This window comes from Ixodes scapularis, unplaced genomic scaffold (genome assembly GCF_016920785.2).
Source record: "Ixodes scapularis isolate PalLabHiFi unplaced genomic scaffold, ASM1692078v2 PGA_scaffold2__306_contigs__length_199485367, whole genome shotgun sequence".
NCBI lineage: Eukaryota > Metazoa > Arthropoda > Arachnida > Ixodida > Ixodidae > Ixodes > Ixodes scapularis.
In genome coordinates, this window is record NW_024609857.1 from 164,720,372 (window position 1) to 164,740,623 (window position 20,252).

Consider the following 20,252-nt stretch of genomic DNA (forward strand, 5'->3'; position numbering starts at 1 on the left):
TTATTCGCTAAAAACGAAAACAGCGCTAAGAACGAAGACTTAAGTCTAATTGTTTCTCTTACAACGCGTTTGAGATCTTTGACCTCTTTGTGTACTGATTTTGTCTCCGACCACTGTGCCGTGCAGTTGTGGCGTTCCTGCATATATGTTGCTATATCAATATTGGCCACTTTGACATTTACGTTACTTTTATGCTCTGTAAGTCTGTCATGCAAACACTTGGAAGTGGATATTCGTCATAAGGTAACCGGTAATAGACCAATTCGTTACACCGGAACATTCCCGTAGGATAATTTGTCACTCGGGCCACCTATCACACAGGGTCTATGCCAACTCGTTGACGGCCTGCGAGGGAATCGACATTTGCGGAAATGCCAAGAACAGATAACAGCATCGAGCTTGGTTCTGAGAACTGCAGGTATTAATCCAATATCTCGTAAGTTGTTTGTAGCAACAAACGCGAATTACCTTATTATAGTTGGAGGGGCGGTGCATTTGGGGTTCCGACGTAAGAGAACTGCACCTTTCTGAGCACTGGTTGGGGCGCAAACGTCGAATATAATGTCACGAAATCGCTAAAAATGCAAATTCCCTATCATCACCACTGCCCGCAAATGAACAGAGAGGTGAATAAGACCTCGCCGTGACTTCTGCAAAAAAATGATGACGGCATACATGACCGCGTTCCACCTCTTCCGTCAACCATACTTTGCTTTATGTGAATATATACTTCATAATAAAGCTATGCTCGTGTTTTTTGTTGCTAGGTGCGTGCTCAGCGAAGCTATACACTACTAATAATTTGCGCGTGTTTTTCTTTTTTTTTTCTCTCTTTAAAAGCAATTTGGGCTGTAGCTCCCCCAACATCTGGGCCTTTCTGGCAAGAGAGAGCAGTCCTTGACGGAGATCAAACTCGCTCAAGCAGAAAGTGGCACTACGTCTTCAAGGGTGTCGAAGAAGCATGACAAGTACAACAAGCAGGTTGTCGTGAACCGCTACGACAGTGAGAATTGTCTAGGAACATTGAGGGCAGCAGCTGGAAATATTGCGTTTTAAAATGCTAATATTTCGACTAATACACACTCTGTTTTCAAGTGTAACCTGACGCTCTTGGTAGTCACTTATTAATTAGGAATATACCTTCAATGCATTCAACTGCGGAAGCACCTGTTATACAAACATTAAAAAAATTGATATGCCAGCAATGATGGGCGCAAGCCCATATGAAAGTGAATATAGGAGAAGTCGGTCTCGCGATTCACTGTATTACAATAATAATGCATTATATTCAGCATTTCAACAAATAAGTGAACTTTAAACTTTCATTTCCGTGCCTCTTTAAAAATTTATATGACGAACTATCATGTGAAGAGTTCCCCTAGAACGAATTATCCTATGTGACCAATTGTCCTATTACCAGTTGGCCTATGACGAATCGGCATGTCACGAACGGGCCAACACCCCAACTGGAAGTTGGCACCACATATTTAAACCCAGACGCTAAAAGCTATCTCATACAGTACACCTTTCTCGCAAGGTACCGATTCTCTTTATGGTCTTTCTGGCACCCCTTCCTTTGTCTCTGAAATGCTGTAAAGTTGCCCAATTTGCAATCTGTATTGAAAACCACATTTACACCAAAGTTGTTTGCACAAGTTTTTACGTTGTGAGAAATCGTGTGGAAGGAGTTTGAACAAAAATGGGAAACTTACACTAGCTTGCCTGCACCTTCACTGTGTTTTCGTTAAATAATGACACACACGCTGACGACACCACGTGCTACATCGCGAGATTTAAGTTTCAGAACGTGTGCCATTGTCAGTAAGCAGTTCTGCTCTCGTACCAGCAATTGCTAGTAAGAAACATCTAGTGAGGTTTACAGCACTGATAACTGAAATTTTGTGAACTAAAGACACCACCCGAGAACACCCAAAACCATTGGTTTTTTGTTTTATTGGTCCCATGGAACAGTATCCACATATGCGAATTTAGTCTGAACTGCATTCACTCAGATCTTATCAAATGCGCGGCGTGACCCTTCGCGTTTCTTGCTTAGTCCTTCGGCTCTCAAGTTGGAGCAGTCTTGTTTTTTAAGATGCGATAATATGATGCTTTCGACTGTCCACGTCCCGCGTTTCAGAAGTTGTATGTGACTATATTATTATTATTATTGTTCTACTAATATTATTATTATACTGATATTACAACAGAAAATGTGTTCACCGATGTGCCAGTGGGGACAGGACCATTAGTATTCCTGTTCGAGCACACTACCTGGTCATAAACATCTAAACGACTTCCTTCCGGTCCAGAAGCCAGTCCACACCATCCCAAAGCCTTGGCACAGAAGTGCCCTCCATTTCTTTGAAGAACCTTTCCTCTAGTCGCCGCGACTGTTCTACCGAAAAGTGATTCCGCCAGTCTCCAACGACACCCTTCCTCACGAAGATTACTTCCAAATCCTTCTTCATCTTTGCCATGCTCGTACCATCAATTACAGCCGTCATTTTTGCTTCGTCTTCCGCAAGCTCTTTAGCGAGTTGGTCGTCCAAAAAACCAGCGATCTTGAGCACCGATTTCTTTGTGTGAGCATGAATCGACTCATATGTGAGAAACAGCACGTTAGGTTCGTCTTTCTTTGCGTACCAAGATAGTAGGTTCTCATAGTAGCTGCCGAAGGCCGTGAGACCTTCGACGAAAAGCTCAAAATACTCGTCAAATGTTCCATCTTGATAACAGTAACCGGGAATTGCCTTCGTGTGATGGTAAAAAGACACGCAACAGTCTTTAGGATTCCTGGTCACGTATATATACTTGGTGGATGGCGAGAAAGGCGTCAAGTGAAAGGGCAGGTGAGTGAAGATGACTCGCGGTCTCTGGGCCTTGAGAATGCCGTCCAGACCCTGCCTCTCGAGAAAGCTCCATCCCGGTGTGACGCCCCTGCAGACTCGGAAGCACTCCTTGACGATTTCCAGCACCCAGTGAGTGCCGCACTTGGGGAAGGTGACCAGGATAATGTCGCTTTCCTCCGGCTGATAGCGGAGGCCGCTCCGGTAAACCTCTTCTGAGTAGGATCCCGGCAACCGGTGGCCATCGATGATCTGGGCGGCGGGTCGGTCTCTCTCCCTCATCCTCTGGGATCGAAGGCAGACGGCGTTCAACTGTCAGTTTGAAACCCCTGCCGGGCGGGTACGTTAATGGCCTCAAAAAGAAACTCCTTTAGAGATTTGCGCACCAGTCAGGAGACGCGCTCTAGGCATATTAGTCTGACTTCTGACACCACCTGCTAGTTATGCGTGCAGACACGTGGCAGCCAACGGCATTGTCTGTTATTTCACCCCCGTCTTTCGTCGTCTGCAATGCCGTAGGACGCGTCCATTACAGCGGCATACTAGCTTTCCATCATGCACGAGCCACGGCCTGCATTGGTTCCTCAATTTTTTAGAGGAGTTTGTTTGGAACACCTTTAACGTGCCTATCTGACAGGTCTGTAAGCCAGACTGTAGGCGCCTCGTCACCGAACAAAAATTTCAAGGCGCTGGATGAGCAACCATGTCGTGTTGAACGCTGTAACAGCACTTGTGGCCAATCCGAGTACCGCGTTTTGACTCGACGACTAGCGCCCCAGCATGCTGTTTTCGGGATGGTCCAGGCTAGCGCTATCACATCCTTAAAGTCTGAACGCGTGCACAAAATAAATAAAAAAGAACAACTGAAAATCGCGCGAAACCTGAACGATACAAAATATTCACCTGTGATATATATTTTCTCAACAAAATAACCCCGCGTATACATCTTTTCTGTTTACCCTCATGCCCAATCACGTATAGGTAACTAATCCGGTATGGGCGACGCAAAAAAAGCAAAACATTACAATCTGGATTAAGTAAAAAGAATAAAAAAAGTAGAGAAAAATTCACAGCCGCAATAAAAAATGTGAACACCTTCCATTTGCGTGGCTATGACAAAACGATGTTTTCCGCTATACCAGAAATTACTGTTTAAGATGGCGACGGCTACGCAGAGATCATTTGCAGATACTGCATGTAGACTACAGAAATACCAAATATGAGTTTCATAAACCATATATGCAATTTACGTGCAGTATGAATACTCTCGTTTTGCGAAAATAGCGTGAAAGCATCTTATTATTATCTTCAGTTCAATTATTGGCTAGTTTTAAGGCAGTATAGTGGAAACTATGAAAAAGCGTGAACAGAACATTGGAATTTTTTTTTTATTTAACTTGGACAGAATATCGAGGAGTACTAAAGTTCTCGGCTCAGGTGTAATTCCTGAACGATCATTTTACACCACACCAGGAAGTACTCGGGGAAAAGCCTAACTCGGTCCAAATTTGGCAATCCTAACTTGGGCCTAATAAGGCTTTTCTCCAAGGCGCACTTATAGTGCGAAAGTACAGTCGCCCAATTTTTTAATAATATCACGCGAGAGTCGACCGCCGTAGTGTATGAAGGCACTCTAGACCGCCGGGACGGGCAGTGCCGTGCCGCGGAGAAATGCAGCTTCACGGGAGATTAAGCGCGTGCGCACAAAGCCCTTTCCGGGAAGCGTCGTCTGCTATGCTTCGTTTCAGCTTCGGTCCGAGCGCGGCCGATGTTATGAGCCGAAGGGCCAATCGAAGAGCACAAAAAGCGCAGCGTCATGGCGCGCTCTCTGGGCTTGATAAGACTAGCCGGCGGAGGAGCAGTGCACAGAGAGAGAGCGAATACCGGCTGGTCCTATCAACTGCAGAGAGCACGCCATGACGTTGTGCCTCTTTCGCTGTTAGATTGGCCCTTCGGCTCATAACATCGGCCGCGCTCGGACCGAAGCTGGAACGAAGTATAGGCTATTCCGCTGATCGCACACAGCCCCTGCTCCGTAGCAAAGGAGCGCGCTGCGCCGATTTTCCGCAGCCGACGCTACGAGCCATCTTGGCCAGTCCATCGCTGAGAGTGTGTCACGTGGCCTTCCTGTTGGGCACAACTGCACGTAACAGGGTGACAGCGCTGGATTGGTTTTGATGGCTCGTAGCATTGGCTGCGGTATATAGTTTAATGCATCGTTGCATTCAGCTTGTCGCGTCATTGTATTTCTCTTTTTCTTCGTGCTGACAAAGTAAACGCAAACAAAAATAAAAGAATAAAAAAAACACTAAATTAAACGAGATGACGCGCGGTTTCTTTCACGCCTGAGCAGTATCACGGTATCACGCAAGCAAGCGCACTTCAGATCTTTGCTTAAAGGCGGTCAGCTATGCCAGCCATAGAGTTATTATAATGTACGCCAGAGGTTCAACTGGCGCTAGTGTCTATGCGAGTTCCGTGACGCAAATTGAAGCAGACAGCAACCAGTGTACTTTTGCGGTGCTCCTGTGCATTCCTATGGGAAAACGCGCGTGCATTTTGTCTCTTCCTCCGGAAAATAACACGGAGCACTTTGGTTATTTCGGTCGTATTGAATAGTATGTGTCTTAATTAACATTGTAAAAGTGTAATTGCTTTAGTTAACGCATTTTTCTTTTCTAGTGAGCGATGTGTAACTTCGCTACATTTCAGTCCCAAACGCGTGTGTTCCGCAGCAAGTGTGTAAGAGCAAGCGACGATTCAAAGCAAAATTAAAATCGAAAGGAATATGGAGTGTGTTCAAGGCTCGCCAGCATACCGGTGACGCTTATATATATTGATAATGCCAGTCCTGTCACTATATGAAAATGACCCCATCGTGCATGCGCGGATAAAAACATTCAAAACGTAGATAATAAAGTAAGTGGGCTATGAAAGGTGTCTCTTGGTATTGTTTTCTCTGCCGGGCAGCCTTTATCGGGCAGTTGTTCTCAAAGATTTCAAGCGTGCGGGTGATATCTTGAACATACAAACGAACATCTTCGCACAGAGCAGAAAGAATAAGGCTGTACTTGCTTCTTTAAAATCGGAATATATTGCGTGACCTTCAATTTATTTTGATCGTACATGCACGGGTAGTTACTGATCCAGTGTTACTGCGTAGTTCTTGCCGTCCGTCTCCCTTTATTTTCAGATGTTCTTCGTTCGTCTGGCACGTATATCCCTCATGCTGAAAAGCGCCGACGTCGTGTTCGCGCTAAAAGTGTCCGACAGTGCACATAAATACACGTACGAAGCCGTTTTAGCACCGTTTTTAATCCGACCAATTTGAAAGAAAAACGCCGTAACTGACCAATTATTTCGTCAGCCTGACTGAGAAATGTTTCAAGCTACTTAGTACGTACGAATTATTCGGGATATTTGCTCTTATGATCGAGCGCAGGGAGAAAATGCACTCACTTTTCCCCATAGAAATGCATTACCGAAAGTCAATTTTCGACTGGTTCCTGCCTGCTTCAATTTGCGTCAGCACACTAGCGCCACTTGAACCTCTAGCGTACATTATAATAACTCTATGATGCCAGCAGATAAGGAACAGGGGCTGTGTGCGGTCAACAGAACAGCCTAGCAGACGACGCTCGCACCGGAGAGAGCTTTGTGCGCACGCGCATAACCTCTCCCGTGACGCCGCATTTCTCCGCGGCACATCGCTGGCCGTTCCAACAGTCGACGCTCGCGTGATATTATAAAAAAGTTGAACGACTGTACGTATCATTGACATTTCTATGACTTTTTCGTTCGGCTCATTATTGCCGAAGAGCCACACATGAGTCATAAATGCCACATAAAAGCCATACAAGTTACAACCCGAAGTGAAGTGTTTGGAAATTTAGGCACCAAGGTTGCCAGGTGAAAACCAAAGAATCAGGCAGACTCTGGCCAAAAAGATAGGTTTTTTGTTTTGGATTTTAAGGCCCTAAATTGCCGAACAAATGACGCAAAGAGCTGCACTACCCGGGACTGTAGTGGTTATGACGACTGCCTTTCAGTTCTTTGAGAGTAAAACAGGAAACATCAACGATGCGTTGCTAACTTTGTCGCAGGGTGTATCTCAGACTACTTTGAACTTCAGTAAAGCCGGATGTGTAAGTGCCGTGACTGTTTACATTCAGGAGGTGTTCATCAACAAAGCTCAATACCCTGTTTCCTTCTCCGCGTCGCGCAAGCAACGCCAAGAAAATCGTCCCTTCGTGACGGCTGCCACCTTTTTTTTGGAAAGTCGCTGGTTCTTCAGTTTGCCATAGAACGTATTTCGTTATTTATTGTAAATCATTCACTTAACTTTTTTTAAAAGTTGAAATACTACAGTTAAAAGTTAGGTGGTAAAGGTTGTTTGTTTTTCTCGAATTTGTTTCTAGAACTGCCACTGCGTGAAAAAAAAATATAATGCCTGTCTTTAGGTTATGAACGTCAAGGACAAATTCCAAGAGGTATTTACTGTAAGCCCGAAACATGCTGCATCGCCCCTTTAACAATGCACCAGAAGCTCCTTTCGCATTCTCATTATCAACAATTACTGTTCCTCCTTGATACACAAATAGTGGGCTATGCAGGCGCACTCCACGTAGAGGAAGCATTACTTGTCACGGCTACTGCATTTCTTGGTTGTTCCATGGAGCGATGCATTTTCGTGGATGGCACGCGGTTGTGTTTATTGGGATTATTCTTAACATGTTCCTGATTTAAATTGCCCCATTGAATTAGAGTACGCAAAGAAAAAGAACAGGAAAGCGATCGTACCGAGTTGAAGCAAGGTCGCCATATCTAAAGGGCAGACCGAGTGAACTGTATGGGGATTCACAGAGTTCAATTTGCCTTCTTATAACTAGATAAATTCAAAACAGAACATAGTGGTGAGACTGACACTTCAAGAACCATTATAACACAGAATGTGGTTTGCTGGTCGTTTCCAATGAGACAATCCTCATGAACGAGCGTCATAACGACCGTCATATTGACCGTCACGAGCGAGTGGCACACTGCGACCGTTACAGGCTTTAAAGTATTAAATAAAGAAAACACAAAGTTCGAGCCCGGGCTGGGCGTGAGTGTGGATTAGTCGGATATCCTCGCTACTAAACTATTAACAACTAGACTAACAGCTAGATTAAACTATTTTTTTTCGTGCAAAACATTTCTTTACACAGTTATTCACGACATGTAAATAATCCACACGACGATGCAATAACTTCTCTAACTGGCATTTACAAGCTACTTAAAGAACCAGACACCACCTATAAACATGTAGTTTGTACCTTAACGAGGCTTGTCTAGAACTTAATACATTCCAATTTAATATTGAATACTTCAGGCAGGTTAGCAGAGCCGCGATGCGCACCAAGATGGTGCCCAGTTATGTTAACATATTTATGGGGAAACTAGAGTCAGAATATCGTTATAGATGATCCCCTAAAGCCAGGAATATACAAAATATTTGTATATGGCATTTTGCCTGTATGGAGACACCGAGGCGGAGCTGCTGAAATTTAAAGATCATTATAATACTGCTTATCCAAACATTCGTTTTACCCGCACGTATTATCAAACCTATATTGACTTTTTGGACGTCTTTGTAACAATAGAAGAGTGCAAACTCTCAGCAAATTTGTACCGTAAACCAAGCGACCGACAAAAATACGTTCATTATTTAAGCAATCATTCACGTCATTATAAAAACCGCATATCTTATAGCCAAGTCCATCGTTTTAAACTTGTTTGCTCCATCCAGGAGGATTTTGATGCTAGAAGACAAAGTCTAAAGGCCCTATTGGATAAACAATGTTATCCACCAAGTGTAACGCGACACGCAACGCATGAATATAATACACGGAACGCATGAATGCCTGATATATATAATGAATTATTCTAGTTGTAATAACATCATAAGACGGCACTGCACAATTCTATAACAAAGCGATCGTCTTAAACGTGCTTTTCCATCCGCTCCTGGTGTAGTACAAAGACGATCACAAAACGTTCGAGATACGGTTGCAAACTTTTGGCTAAATTTATCGCCCCACATAACGAGTGCAAGAGCTGCGTGAAATCACAGTGTCAAGTCTGTAAAAAACTGCAACAAACGAGCACGACTAGCAGTGCAGATTCGCAGCTTTTAATGAAAAGGAAAGAACGTTCGCCATGTCACTCGTCAAATGTCATCTATTTACTTGAGCGTAAAGTACGTAATATGGAATATGTGGTGCAGACTGAAACAGCACTTAGAAACCTTTTGCGCTCTCGTTTGACACTTTGCTACATTTTGACACTCAAGCGTGAGAATATATCCATGTTGCCTAGTGTCACCAGCTTTGGTAGAGCGTAGATATATCATGGCTCTACTAAGGTTGCTTCGGCGTTCCTTCAAATAGATCACGTTTTTTTTGGCCAAGTGCAGAACGGCAACAAGCAAAACCAACAAATCCCCCCCCCCCCCCCCCCCCCCCCCGATAGAACCTCCGGAGTGTTTACTTTTCAACTGATCACGTTCAAGAGACAATCCCTGCAAGCTGCGGTGGATGACAAGACCGAAATAATGGTTATAGACCTTAAATCACAGTTTTCGCTGTAACACTGCGCATGGTTAACCGTCATGCTCGGTGTCACGGCGCGGTTTATTCTTCGAATGAGTCTACAGATTGGTACAGACTTGTGAAAATAGAAGCTCAAAATTTCTTGGAGTGATACATCCACAGCATGTACCTCGTTTCGAGTGTAAGTAACGAGGTAGTGAAGTTAAGAAGAGCCGCGTGAACGCTTGCTGACGTTACTTGGGGCATAAGTGCATTCGAGTGTACGAGAAAACTCACCGTGTAGTCTCAGGAAGGACTCAAACAAAGCAGCGGCGGTGACTGATTTTCAAAGAAAACGACCACTCTACTGGCCTTCCTGCCTCGACCGCATACACAACGTCTCGAAGCTCTTTAGTGTTGATATCGTGTTTCAAGCGGAAGCAGCGACCAGCGAATATCGGAGCCCAGGCTGCTCAGACAAAACAGGTTTTATCGCTGGAAGTGCCCTTTCGCACGTGCTAACCTTGCGCGTCCGTGGAAAGAGTGAACCAAGTCTCTCTGTCCGCGGAAAGCGAAGGCGTCGCGGGCGATAAATTTTCCCCTGCTTCTCTGCCAAGCGGCTTTGCAGCAACCTCCGAGCGACGCCGGTATCCGCAACTCCACAGGAAGCGACGCCTCTCAGCGCCAAAGACAGGACTTTTAAAAGCTGGTTCACATATTTTGCGTCTGAGTGTGCTCCAAGTGGGTAACGTTTCCTTGCAAACGCCTTCTTGGTGCACTAAGGAGGGTTTTGAAGAAGTTTGCTTTTGTAGGTATACTGCTCAGTCTGTGTCGGTTAATAAATACACTTAGTTCCGATTAACAAAGTTGCCTATTAAACATGTGGCAATAGAAATAGGCGAGGGCTATTTATTTTTTGCTTTGAAGGCAACTTCCTGGCCCCTGCCTCCTTGCGAAAATTGGACTAATGAAAAAAAACAACATTTTTATACAGATGGCGAGCGTTAGGATTATAGCACTTTTCGGATATGTTTTGGGTTACATTTTGACAAGCACGTGAACGTTCTTTTGGTCTAGGAAAAGTAACACTGGAACTATAGTATTGCAAAGAACGAATTATGTTTTCTCCTCACTTGCCTTCGCGGAGTGACGTGTCGCCTTGTCTTCCGGCGTCTCCTTCGTGGGGAGCGCGTCGCCTTCCCCACAGTTAAGCAAGATCAACCGATTGACCCGATCATATAGTTCTCCTTCGTCTGTATCTTGTTCTGCGCGGTTGCGATCCGCTGACATCCACGTGCTGATTCAGTTTTTTGGGAATTCTGCGGAACGCAGTTGCATTTCGTAGGATTGTTTCTTCGTTCAGCAAGGCTTTTTATAGAACGCCGAATGTTTGTTATGTGAAGACGTGCCCTAACCGAAAAAAATGAAAAACGTTTACAAATCTATATAATGCTAAATTAGAGCGCAGCTCTTGAGGAGGAAGAGGGTGGGAAATGGAGGGTATGCCCCTCCTCCTCCTCACCCTCTCCTTTCCGCTTTTCCTGTCCTCCTCATCCTCCCCTCTTCCTCCAATTCACTTTCCCCGCTAAATTTATCGGGAAAATGACACCACATGACTTGGTGTCACGTCACCTATGAACCAATTCAGTTTCTCCGCTAGATTTATCGGAAAAATTGACGTCGCGTGACCTCAACACCAATTCAATTTCTCGCTATATCTAGCGAGGAATTGAATTGACGTTGAGGTCACGTGACGTTGATTTTCCCCTATAAATCAAGCGGAAAAACTGAATTTGTCCGCTAAATCTAGCGGAGACACTGAACCTCCCCGCTAAGTATAGCGGGGAAGTTCTTGCAGTGAACCGTCCCAGGCAGCGCACCAATGTTGGTTCAACATTGGCCTAACATTGGCAAAGACTGGCCTCAATATTGGAAGTGCTACCATATCCAACGTTGGCCCAGTCATTGGTACCAATGTTGGGCCTCTGTGCAGCCATCGTTCCAGCCAATGTTGGCCCCATCATTTGTGCCAATGTTGGGCCATTGCTAAACCATCGTTCCAGCCAATAGTGATCCCAGATTGGCAAACACCGTCGTAATATTGGACAATACAGGAAGCGCTACCCGATCCAATGTTGGTCGTCATTGGTGCTGATGTTGTGCCATCGTTGCACTCGCCCAGCTGTTTGCAAATGTACTCGCCAAGCTGTTTGCAAAAACGAAGGAGAACAGAGACGATGGGTTGTTTTGAAGTCTCCTAGAAGTTTATTACACACAGCCTATTCTGTAGACAAGTACAAACAAAGCAATTCGTAATATGCGAAGAGGTACAACTTAACTGTTATACAATTAAGAATTGCTAAGCAAACAAAAACTTGGGTAATTCTTGGGTAGTGAGTGTCCTGTCTCCCGGCAGCTGGAAGAATTTTTTTTCCAAAATTCTACCGGTCGTCGCCCCTCATTGGCGGTGCAATCGGTTCATCGACAGATCGTTTCATCAACACGCGATGTTTTATAAAAGAACTCAGAATAGCTTCTTTTTTTTCTTTTTTAATGAGCAGCTGCAGACTCACATGAAGCGGCGTTAAAGGGTGGGCTGGGTCGGCGAGCACGCGCCTCATAAATACACGCGCGACTAAACGCCCGTACAGCGTGCAATTCGCGTAACGAGTGTCGATGAAACGCTAATGTGGACGAAACGTGTGTCCATGAAACGTGTATCCACGAAAAGGTGCCCGTGGAACGTGTTCTCACGAAACGTAGGGAGAATAAAAAATTCAGTATTCTACCTGCAGTTGGGACATGATTTCAGACAGCGAATGGCAGGTGACTGCTGGTAGAATTTCGAGGAAAATATTCTCCCGGCTGCCAGGAGATAGACACTGCCTAACTCTAGAAGTAATCCAGAAAAGTACCCATAAACGAACGATTAATTGTCGCGAAGTAGGTTGCAGCGCACTTAGGTTGACGATACCGCACTTAAAAGGTGTAATCCGAGATATATGTCGACACGGGCACGGCAGAACAGCCACTCAAACACAAAAACGAGAAGGAAGGTGTCCGTGAAGATTTAACACAATGTAGCACAAGCTGTCATTTGCCGACCAAGCACTAAGCACAACACAAGAATCTCTTGGGCGTCTTTGAAGAAATCGCTTGTTGTCGACATACGGGTAGGACCTTTCGAACGAAATAAATACCATTTACTACAGAAGCGGAATCCACAGAAGCGACGCAGGCCGCATTACATGCCAAACTAGGACCGCAAACAGGTATTCCGAGATTGTCAACGGCTAGTGCATCATCCGTCAAACCACGCGATCACGCTTCTGTCATTTCCCGCGCAGACTCAAGCGATAAAAAAAGCGGACCTTCTACTACGCTTTCAGCTTAGGGAGAGAGACAAAAGAGAGAAAGGAAGAAAGGCAGCAACTCCTTGAAGGCCAAAACGGGAGTGCACACACAAAAGGCTTATCGTCAGGGCCATCTCAACAATGAACACAATTAGAGGATTTGCCACTTGTGCCCAACGTTGACAGTGGAGTGAATGCTATGTGTGGCCTTAGGCTTCTGGCAGGTGCCGTATTCTGTCTTATCACCAGCTTCGAGTCTGTACGCACGTGACCCTAACGGGAGACACGATTGGCCTAAAACACGCCTAGCGTCTGCTCTGCTGTCTATACAGAGTGAACAGGACAGCTTTATGAAGGCCAGCTTTTGCACTTCCAAAATCTCCAGCCCAAAAGTGACCCAAAACGATGCAAGTTTGAAGATACTATGTTTTACGCCGTGTAACCCACATTATAATTTTAAACGAAGAACTAAGCGCGACTATTTTTACGCACGATGTCCACATATAAATAAATAAATAAATATAAATATACGTATATTTTTTTACCAATAAAAAAAATATGTGTACACTGTTAGGTACGCGCTTCTAAACTTCAATTTTTTTTTACGAAAAAGTTACATATAAAAGACACCACGGACAGCACATTTTCCGACTTTCAACACACGATGAATCTCCGACGCTCGCAGACGGAAAGTTGCGATGCTGCGCGAACGGTTTTTGAAAGATGCTTCGTAAGGTAGGCCAGGCGCAACGGCTTTGCAACCGTTTGAAGGGCAAAGGGTTCGTGACGACAAAGTAGCGTCTTGCGTCTTCAGTAAGCTAACGATGCTCGAGAGTCCCACGCTCACATTTCCGCAGAGCGAGCGCGGCCGGCCAGATTGAGGCGCAGTCGGCTCTCGCGTCGCGATTGCTACGTCGTTGCTTTGCCTACACCGATGTCATGTGCGCTGACATTCGAAACAGCACTCTCAAGACTTGATTCGAGTCCAATAGACAACTTCATAGAGCGACAAACTGCCATCAGAAGAGTAGAACTCATTTCGGTAGCGGTGTAAGCAGCGGCTTTATGATTGTTGACGCTTACATCGAGAGGGACGAAATATTCACAAAATTCTTAAATATTAAAAAAAAGAAATCCAGCAAGCAGAAACAAATACAAACACGGCAGTCCAATATTGTTCAGGTTATGCCGGTGTATAGCCAATATCAGAAAGCCAGTGGCTCTGACAGTCCAATATTGGACAGCTTATGCCGGCGGGTATCCAAAATTATAAAGCTATTGGTTTTGACAGAACAATATTGGATAGCTTATGCCGGTGTATATCTAATATTAGAAAGCCATTGGCTTTGAAAGACCAATATTGGACAACTTATGCCGGCAATATTCAATATTGGAAAGCCAGTGGCTTTGACAGTCCAATGTTGACCAGCCAATGCCAACGTATCACCACTATTGGAAAGCCATTGGCTTTGATAGTCCATTATTGGCCGATATGATTCCAATATTGGTAAGCATGTGGCTCAGTTAGGCCATTGTTAGACCATTCTTTGTGACATGAAATCCAATATTGGCCCAGTACTGTGTGCTGCCTGGGGTGGCTCGTGCATGATGGAACGCTAATATTCCACTTTCATGGACGCGTCTTGCAAGCCTTGCAGAAGTTTTTAGACGGGGGAGGAACAGCAGTCGGACGAAGGCGAACACGGACGCCGACGAGCAGCTTTCATGTTCGCGCTTTACGGACATTGCAGATGATGATAGACGGTGGTGGAATAGCAGACGATGCCGGAGGCCACCACGCGTCTGCTCGCACAACTAGCAGGCGGTGTCAGAAGCAAGATTATGGTGCCTAGAGCGCGTCTCTGACTGGTGTGTTTAGCATTCTATGCTGCCGATACATCAAAAATTGTCCTGAACTGTCAGAAATTACGCCACAAAACCCATAGTGTCATGCTGTCGGAAGTCGCGATCCGGGCGATTGGTCGTAAAAATGATGGCGAAATGCACAAGTGAACGCGAGTGTCGCTGTCATCACGGCGTCCCAACTTCTGTCTGGCAAAACTTCCGTGGTCGTTTCGCCTCATTATTGTATGGATCTTCTCGTTTGAACCTTCTCAAAACATCCATACCGTTTTTTTTTAGCATTTGGGCTTATTTGCATCTGGACCCGTCCTCACTAGGAGCGAATGGCGCGTGGTATGTTTTCAGAACTGGATTTGCTCCGGCGGCTTGTAGTGTGCGCTTCAGTCCACTTTAAGGTAAAATAGAGTACAGTGTGTGTATTAGGGGGGGGGGGGGGGCGCTTTCTGTGCAACCTCCCGCGAACCGGGAAAAGGGATACCTACGGAGCCGTGCTTTGACCAAAAAGAGGCGCTTGGTGTTTTATTGCCCAGCGGTTGCTGCCATTTTTTGACAACCCAACGAGTGAGGGTCCTGACCTTCGATGCATGTTCAAAGGACAGAGGGCACGTATTCAACGAACTATTAGTCAAACCGCTGGACTAATAGCACGTGTGCATGTGTATGCAAGAGCAGAGTTGAAGAAACTTCTTCGGGGATATGTGGCGACTCAGCCATAACGCCAACACCTCGAAGTGCCCTTATTTGATTTTTAAGAGCGCAGCTCTTAGGTGCCCGTATCCGGCTTGAGCGGCATTGTTGTCGGCGTAACCGCGCGTTGCATCATAGGACGTTCCCATAATGACGTCACACGTGAGGTCACGCGTGACGCCACGAGGGTCACGAGTGACGTCAGCAGGTCCACGATGGGAAAAAGGAGAAGTCAGGGGAGGGAATTTTTTCCGCTACATATAGCGGAAAAGTTCCACGCTAAATTTAGCGTAAAACGTTCCTGCTGAATTTAGCGGAAAAAGTTCCCCACTAAATTTAGCGGAAAAAGTTCTCCGCTAAATGTAGCGGAAAGACTTTTCCGCTAAATTTAGCAGGGAAATTTTTCTGCTAAATATAGCGGGAACATTTTTCGCAAAATTTATCACGGAATTTTCGCCGCTAAATTTAGCGAAAATATTTTTCCGCTAAATTTAATGGATAAGCTTATCAGCTAAATTTAACAAAAAAGCGAATTTACCAGGTAACAAGTCTCGAAATAACAGCGCTAGTATGGGGTTACACACAAACGAACTTACCACAATTAAATAAACAAAACAAAAAACACTCACACATAGTAGCACAATCACACCAGACAACACACAGCGCTGACACACAACTGAATCTGTAATTGCACTTCTTTTTTATACGGTGAAACAGACACTACAGGAACTATACTTTATATATTACCCATTCCCCAGAATGTATAAATATGAACAATAGCTAATAGTTACTTATTGTGAAAATAGCTAGAGATGAGTATGAAACAAATAAAACAGGCTTATTGTAAACGATATGTAGAACCTCCTTTATTTTTCCACGCCGTTAGGCAACAAGCTCTGCCTTTTGGATGCTAACCCTGATCCCCTGCAGCTTGCTTTAGGTTGTTACGAATGACAAAGTGAAACAAAGAATAACTGGGGAAACTGAAACGTTTATTTATTTATTTATTGAAAGTACCCTCAGGGCCCGAAGGCATTACAGAGGGGGAGAGCACATACATGAAACAAAGATAGTAATATAGTAACAAGTCGACAATATTAAATATACAACAAACAAAGAATAATAATAATAATAGGTCATGGGTCACTGCTAAAATAGCTAGTGATGGAATTTCTAAACAAGTTAGTATCAGTTATAGTAGCAATCAAACCGGGGAGGTGGTTCCATTCCTCGGCTGTGCGGGGTAAAAAAGAAGATTGAAATGTTGTGGTAAACGAACTTGAAACTCCAACTTTATGCTGATGGTCAAGACGGGATGAAATGTAAAAGGGGGGAATAATCATCCGATTGCGTAGGAGAGGGTTATGAAAATACATTTTATGAAATAGACATAGGCGTGAAATTTTACGTCGCAAGGAGAGAAGTGATAAACATAAACTATTTTTCATTGATGTGACACTAGCAGTACGATGGTAGTTGGAAAGAATGAAACGGGCTGACCTATTCTGAATGGATTCCAATGCAGTGATTAGAGTATCGTGACCGGGATCCCAGATGGAGGCTGCATATTCTAATTTAGGCCTGATTAATGTTTTGTAGAGGATCAATTTTAGTGAAATAGGTGCCAATGAAAAGTTGCGTTTTAAGTAGCCCAACATGCAGTTAGCACGGGTAGTAACATACTGAATGTGGGGTTTCCATGAAAGGTTATTTGTTAAAAGAACACCAAGGTACTTGTACGTTGCCACTTGCTCCAAAAGGTTGCCATCTAGGTGGTAACAGGGACTGTTGTTAGGCTTGCGGGACACTCTCAGCTGTTTACATTTACTAGTGTTTAGTTTCATTAGCCATAATTCACACCAACGAGAGACAGAGTTAATATCAGACTGAAGTGTAGACAGGTCAGAATCGTGACAGATTTCACGGTAAATTACACAGTCATTGGCAAAGAGACAAACGGATGAAGACACATTAATGGGAAGATCGTTAATATAGATTAAAAATAGTAGTGGGCCTAAAACCGACCCTTGAGGAACTCCAGAATTCACAGACACAGGAGGAGAATTTTCGTTGTTAATTGTTACAAATTGTGAACGGTTATTTAGAAAAGACCGAATCCATGCGAGAACTTTAGGGTCAATGTTAAGTTTTGAAAGTTTTAACAGTAATAGCTCGTGACACACCTTATCGAATGCCTTGGCGAAATCTAAGAAAATGCAGTCCACCTGGGAGCCTCGGTCAAGAATAGAATTAATGTCATGAGTGAAGGATAGGAGCTGAGTATCACAAGATAATGATTTACGAAATCCGTGCTGTGCTTCTGTGAAAAAATTATTCGACTCTAGGAAATGTACGAGTTGGGAAAAGATAACGTGTTCCAGAAGTTTACATGGTATGCTGGTTAATGAAATGGGACGATAATTGTTAGGGGAATACTTATCGCCACCTTTCGGAATTGGAACCACCTTCCCCACTCGCCAATCACAAGGTAAAATACCATCTTGCAGCGACTGTTCAAACAATTTTGATAGAATAAGAGATGAGTATAGTTTAGTGTTTTTTAAAAACTTGGAATTAATTCCGTCCACTCCTGATGAGGACGATAACTTCGGTTCATCTATAATTTTTGCAATACCAGCAGGATCAACAAAGATAGAATCCATTGGCAGATAACAGGAACAGCTCATCGAAGGGTAAGTTATGTTGCGAAAATCGGAGAAAGATTCCATAAATATACTATTTAAGACATTAGAACATTCGTCACTGGGCACGCTGTCACCACTAGAAGTTGTAAGAGAAATTGAAAAACGATCCTTTTTGTTAACAGTATTCCAAAATTTAATGGGGTTATTTACCAACATGTCTGGAAGACTATGTGTGAAAAAGTAAGATTTAGCGCCTTCAATCGCTTTTTTGTACACTTCTACAGAATTGTGATATGCGGCCCAGCGACGCTCACACTGGGAAAACTTGGCCGCACGGTACAAGCGCTTTTTTTTATTTGACAGTCTCTTCAGGGCTTTCGTGAACCAAGGTGACTGATTATTTTCAAGTATATTTCGGAGCGGCACGTATTTGTTGATAAGGGAGATTACCTTATCTTTATACAAATTCCAGTTTTCGTCAACCGAGCGCCCCGAAAAGTCTATCAAATACTGGTCAAAGAAAACCGCAAGATCATTGTTGATCTGATCAAAATTCGCTCTACTGTAATCGCGTATTTTCTTTCGTTGGTCAGTCGGCCTAGATACCGACGTTTTGAAATGAAAATGTAACATAGAGTGATCACTGATCCCTAGAAGATAAGTTATGTCACTTGCATGTTCAGGGTGAGTAGCCAATATTAGATCTAAAACACTTGCTGTCGTAGGAGACACTCTGGTGGGATGAAGAACTAATTGCGACAGGTTAAAATCGAGACACAAGTTAATGAACGAATTACACTCTGTAGTGTGTACATTCATACAATGAACGTCATCTGACCATGATATAGCGGGAAAATTGAAGTCACCCAGAAGGAAGATGGGTGCCCTGGGACACCGCATCATTATTCTGTTAATGGCGTTATGCAAAGTCTCAACAAATGACGACGCAGGTGAGGGTGGCCGATAACATACTCCCATGATCCACTTCTTATGGTTCAAAACAAGGCCGACCCAGGTTAGTTCTATATTGCACGCAATGTTTAATGAAAAAGATTTAATATGGTCAGCAATTGTAATCAGAACGCCACCGCCACACCTGTCCTGTCTATCGTTCCGATACACATTGAACTTTTTTGAACCATCAAACAGTTCACTGTTCCGTATCCTCCCAGAAAGCCATGTTTCGGTTAGAACAACAACATCAGCATCGGTAGTATCAATGATGGAACACAATTCATTACGTTTTTTTATTACACTCCTTATGTTAGTAAACAAAACAGAGACGTCGGAAAACTGTGACAGCCTAGCTCTACCCTCGACAAATCCTACGTTGGCGAGCGCGCCTCATCGGAATCTTGAGTAAGAGATGACTGTGTCTGGGGAATTGTCGGCTGTGCGGGAGAGACAATAGGCAAGCTAGAAGGACCTAGCTCGTAGACTTCGCCTTTTGTCGAGTTGAAAGCGTAACACCGGTTGTTAATGTGCAGCTTGTTGTGCCTAAGCTTAAACGTTCCTCCGTTAGATTTACCAAATTCTAACAGTCTTTTTCTCGCATTACGCGTAGCAAGCGAAAAGTCTTCGCTAACCGTAATACGGTGCGTTTTTAATGCTTGTCTTGCCATCAGGATCTGGTCCCGCAGTTTAAATGACGAAAATTTTATAATTATAGGTCGGCATTTTTCGTGATAAAATCTTCCGAGACGATGAGCCCGAACAATAGAGTCGCCCGTAACTGGCATGCCAAGGGACGTTCGAAAAACGCTCAACATTCTTTCTTCCGTCTGGGCCCAAGTTTCTGATATGGTGTCAGTAACCCCAAAAAATATCAGATTGTCTCGACGGGACTGATCTTCCGCCTCGTCAAGACGTGCTCGCAACGCAATATTTTAGCCTTGTAAACCATCAGCAACATTTCTGGCGTCGATTACTGCTGTTTGAAGTTGTGCTACAACAGAGGCGCTGGATTCGACTGCAAGGAGCCTCGAGTTGATGTCCGAGATGTTGGCCCTCATTGTTTCTTGGTTCTGTTTAATCTCGTTAATAGATGTTAGGATTCCTGATTGTGACGATTGAATCTGTATTGATCACGCGTTAACGTCAACAAGCATTTGATGCACTTCATTAAACTGTTTCAACTGCTCGGTGTTCATCGGACCAGGATTGGTTTCCACATCGCCAGAGGTGAGAAGCAGGAGGCTAAAGACGTCAACACATTCGCACATGGTTTTAGATAGCACTTGTGAGCATGGGAACACAAATAAGAAGACATTGCTAGTTCTTTTAGCG

General features: G+C 44.1%; 1 protein-coding gene across 1 annotated transcript; it reads right to left on the reverse strand.

The window, feature by feature from the left end:
* Window positions 1-1,934: 1,934 nt before the first annotated feature.
* On the reverse strand, window positions 1,935-9,902 carry LOC8039335 (sulfotransferase ssu-1-like). Its single transcript, XM_029994552.4, has 2 exons — window positions 9,716-9,902; window positions 1,935-3,134 (listed from the first exon to the last, which is right to left on the reverse strand). Exon 2 carries the CDS (start codon window positions 3,129-3,131, stop codon window positions 2,289-2,291), a length of 843 nt encoding a protein of 280 aa, XP_029850412.3. The 5' UTR covers window positions 3,132-3,134; window positions 9,716-9,902; the 3' UTR covers window positions 1,935-2,288.
* Window positions 9,903-20,252: the final 10,350 nt, after the last annotated feature.

What these genes read in the sequence shown, in the direction of transcription:
- LOC8039335 (XM_029994552.4), bottom strand. Translation starts at nt 3,131, where the DNA reads ATGAGGGAGAGAGACCGACCCGCCGCCCAGATCATCGATGGCCACCGG.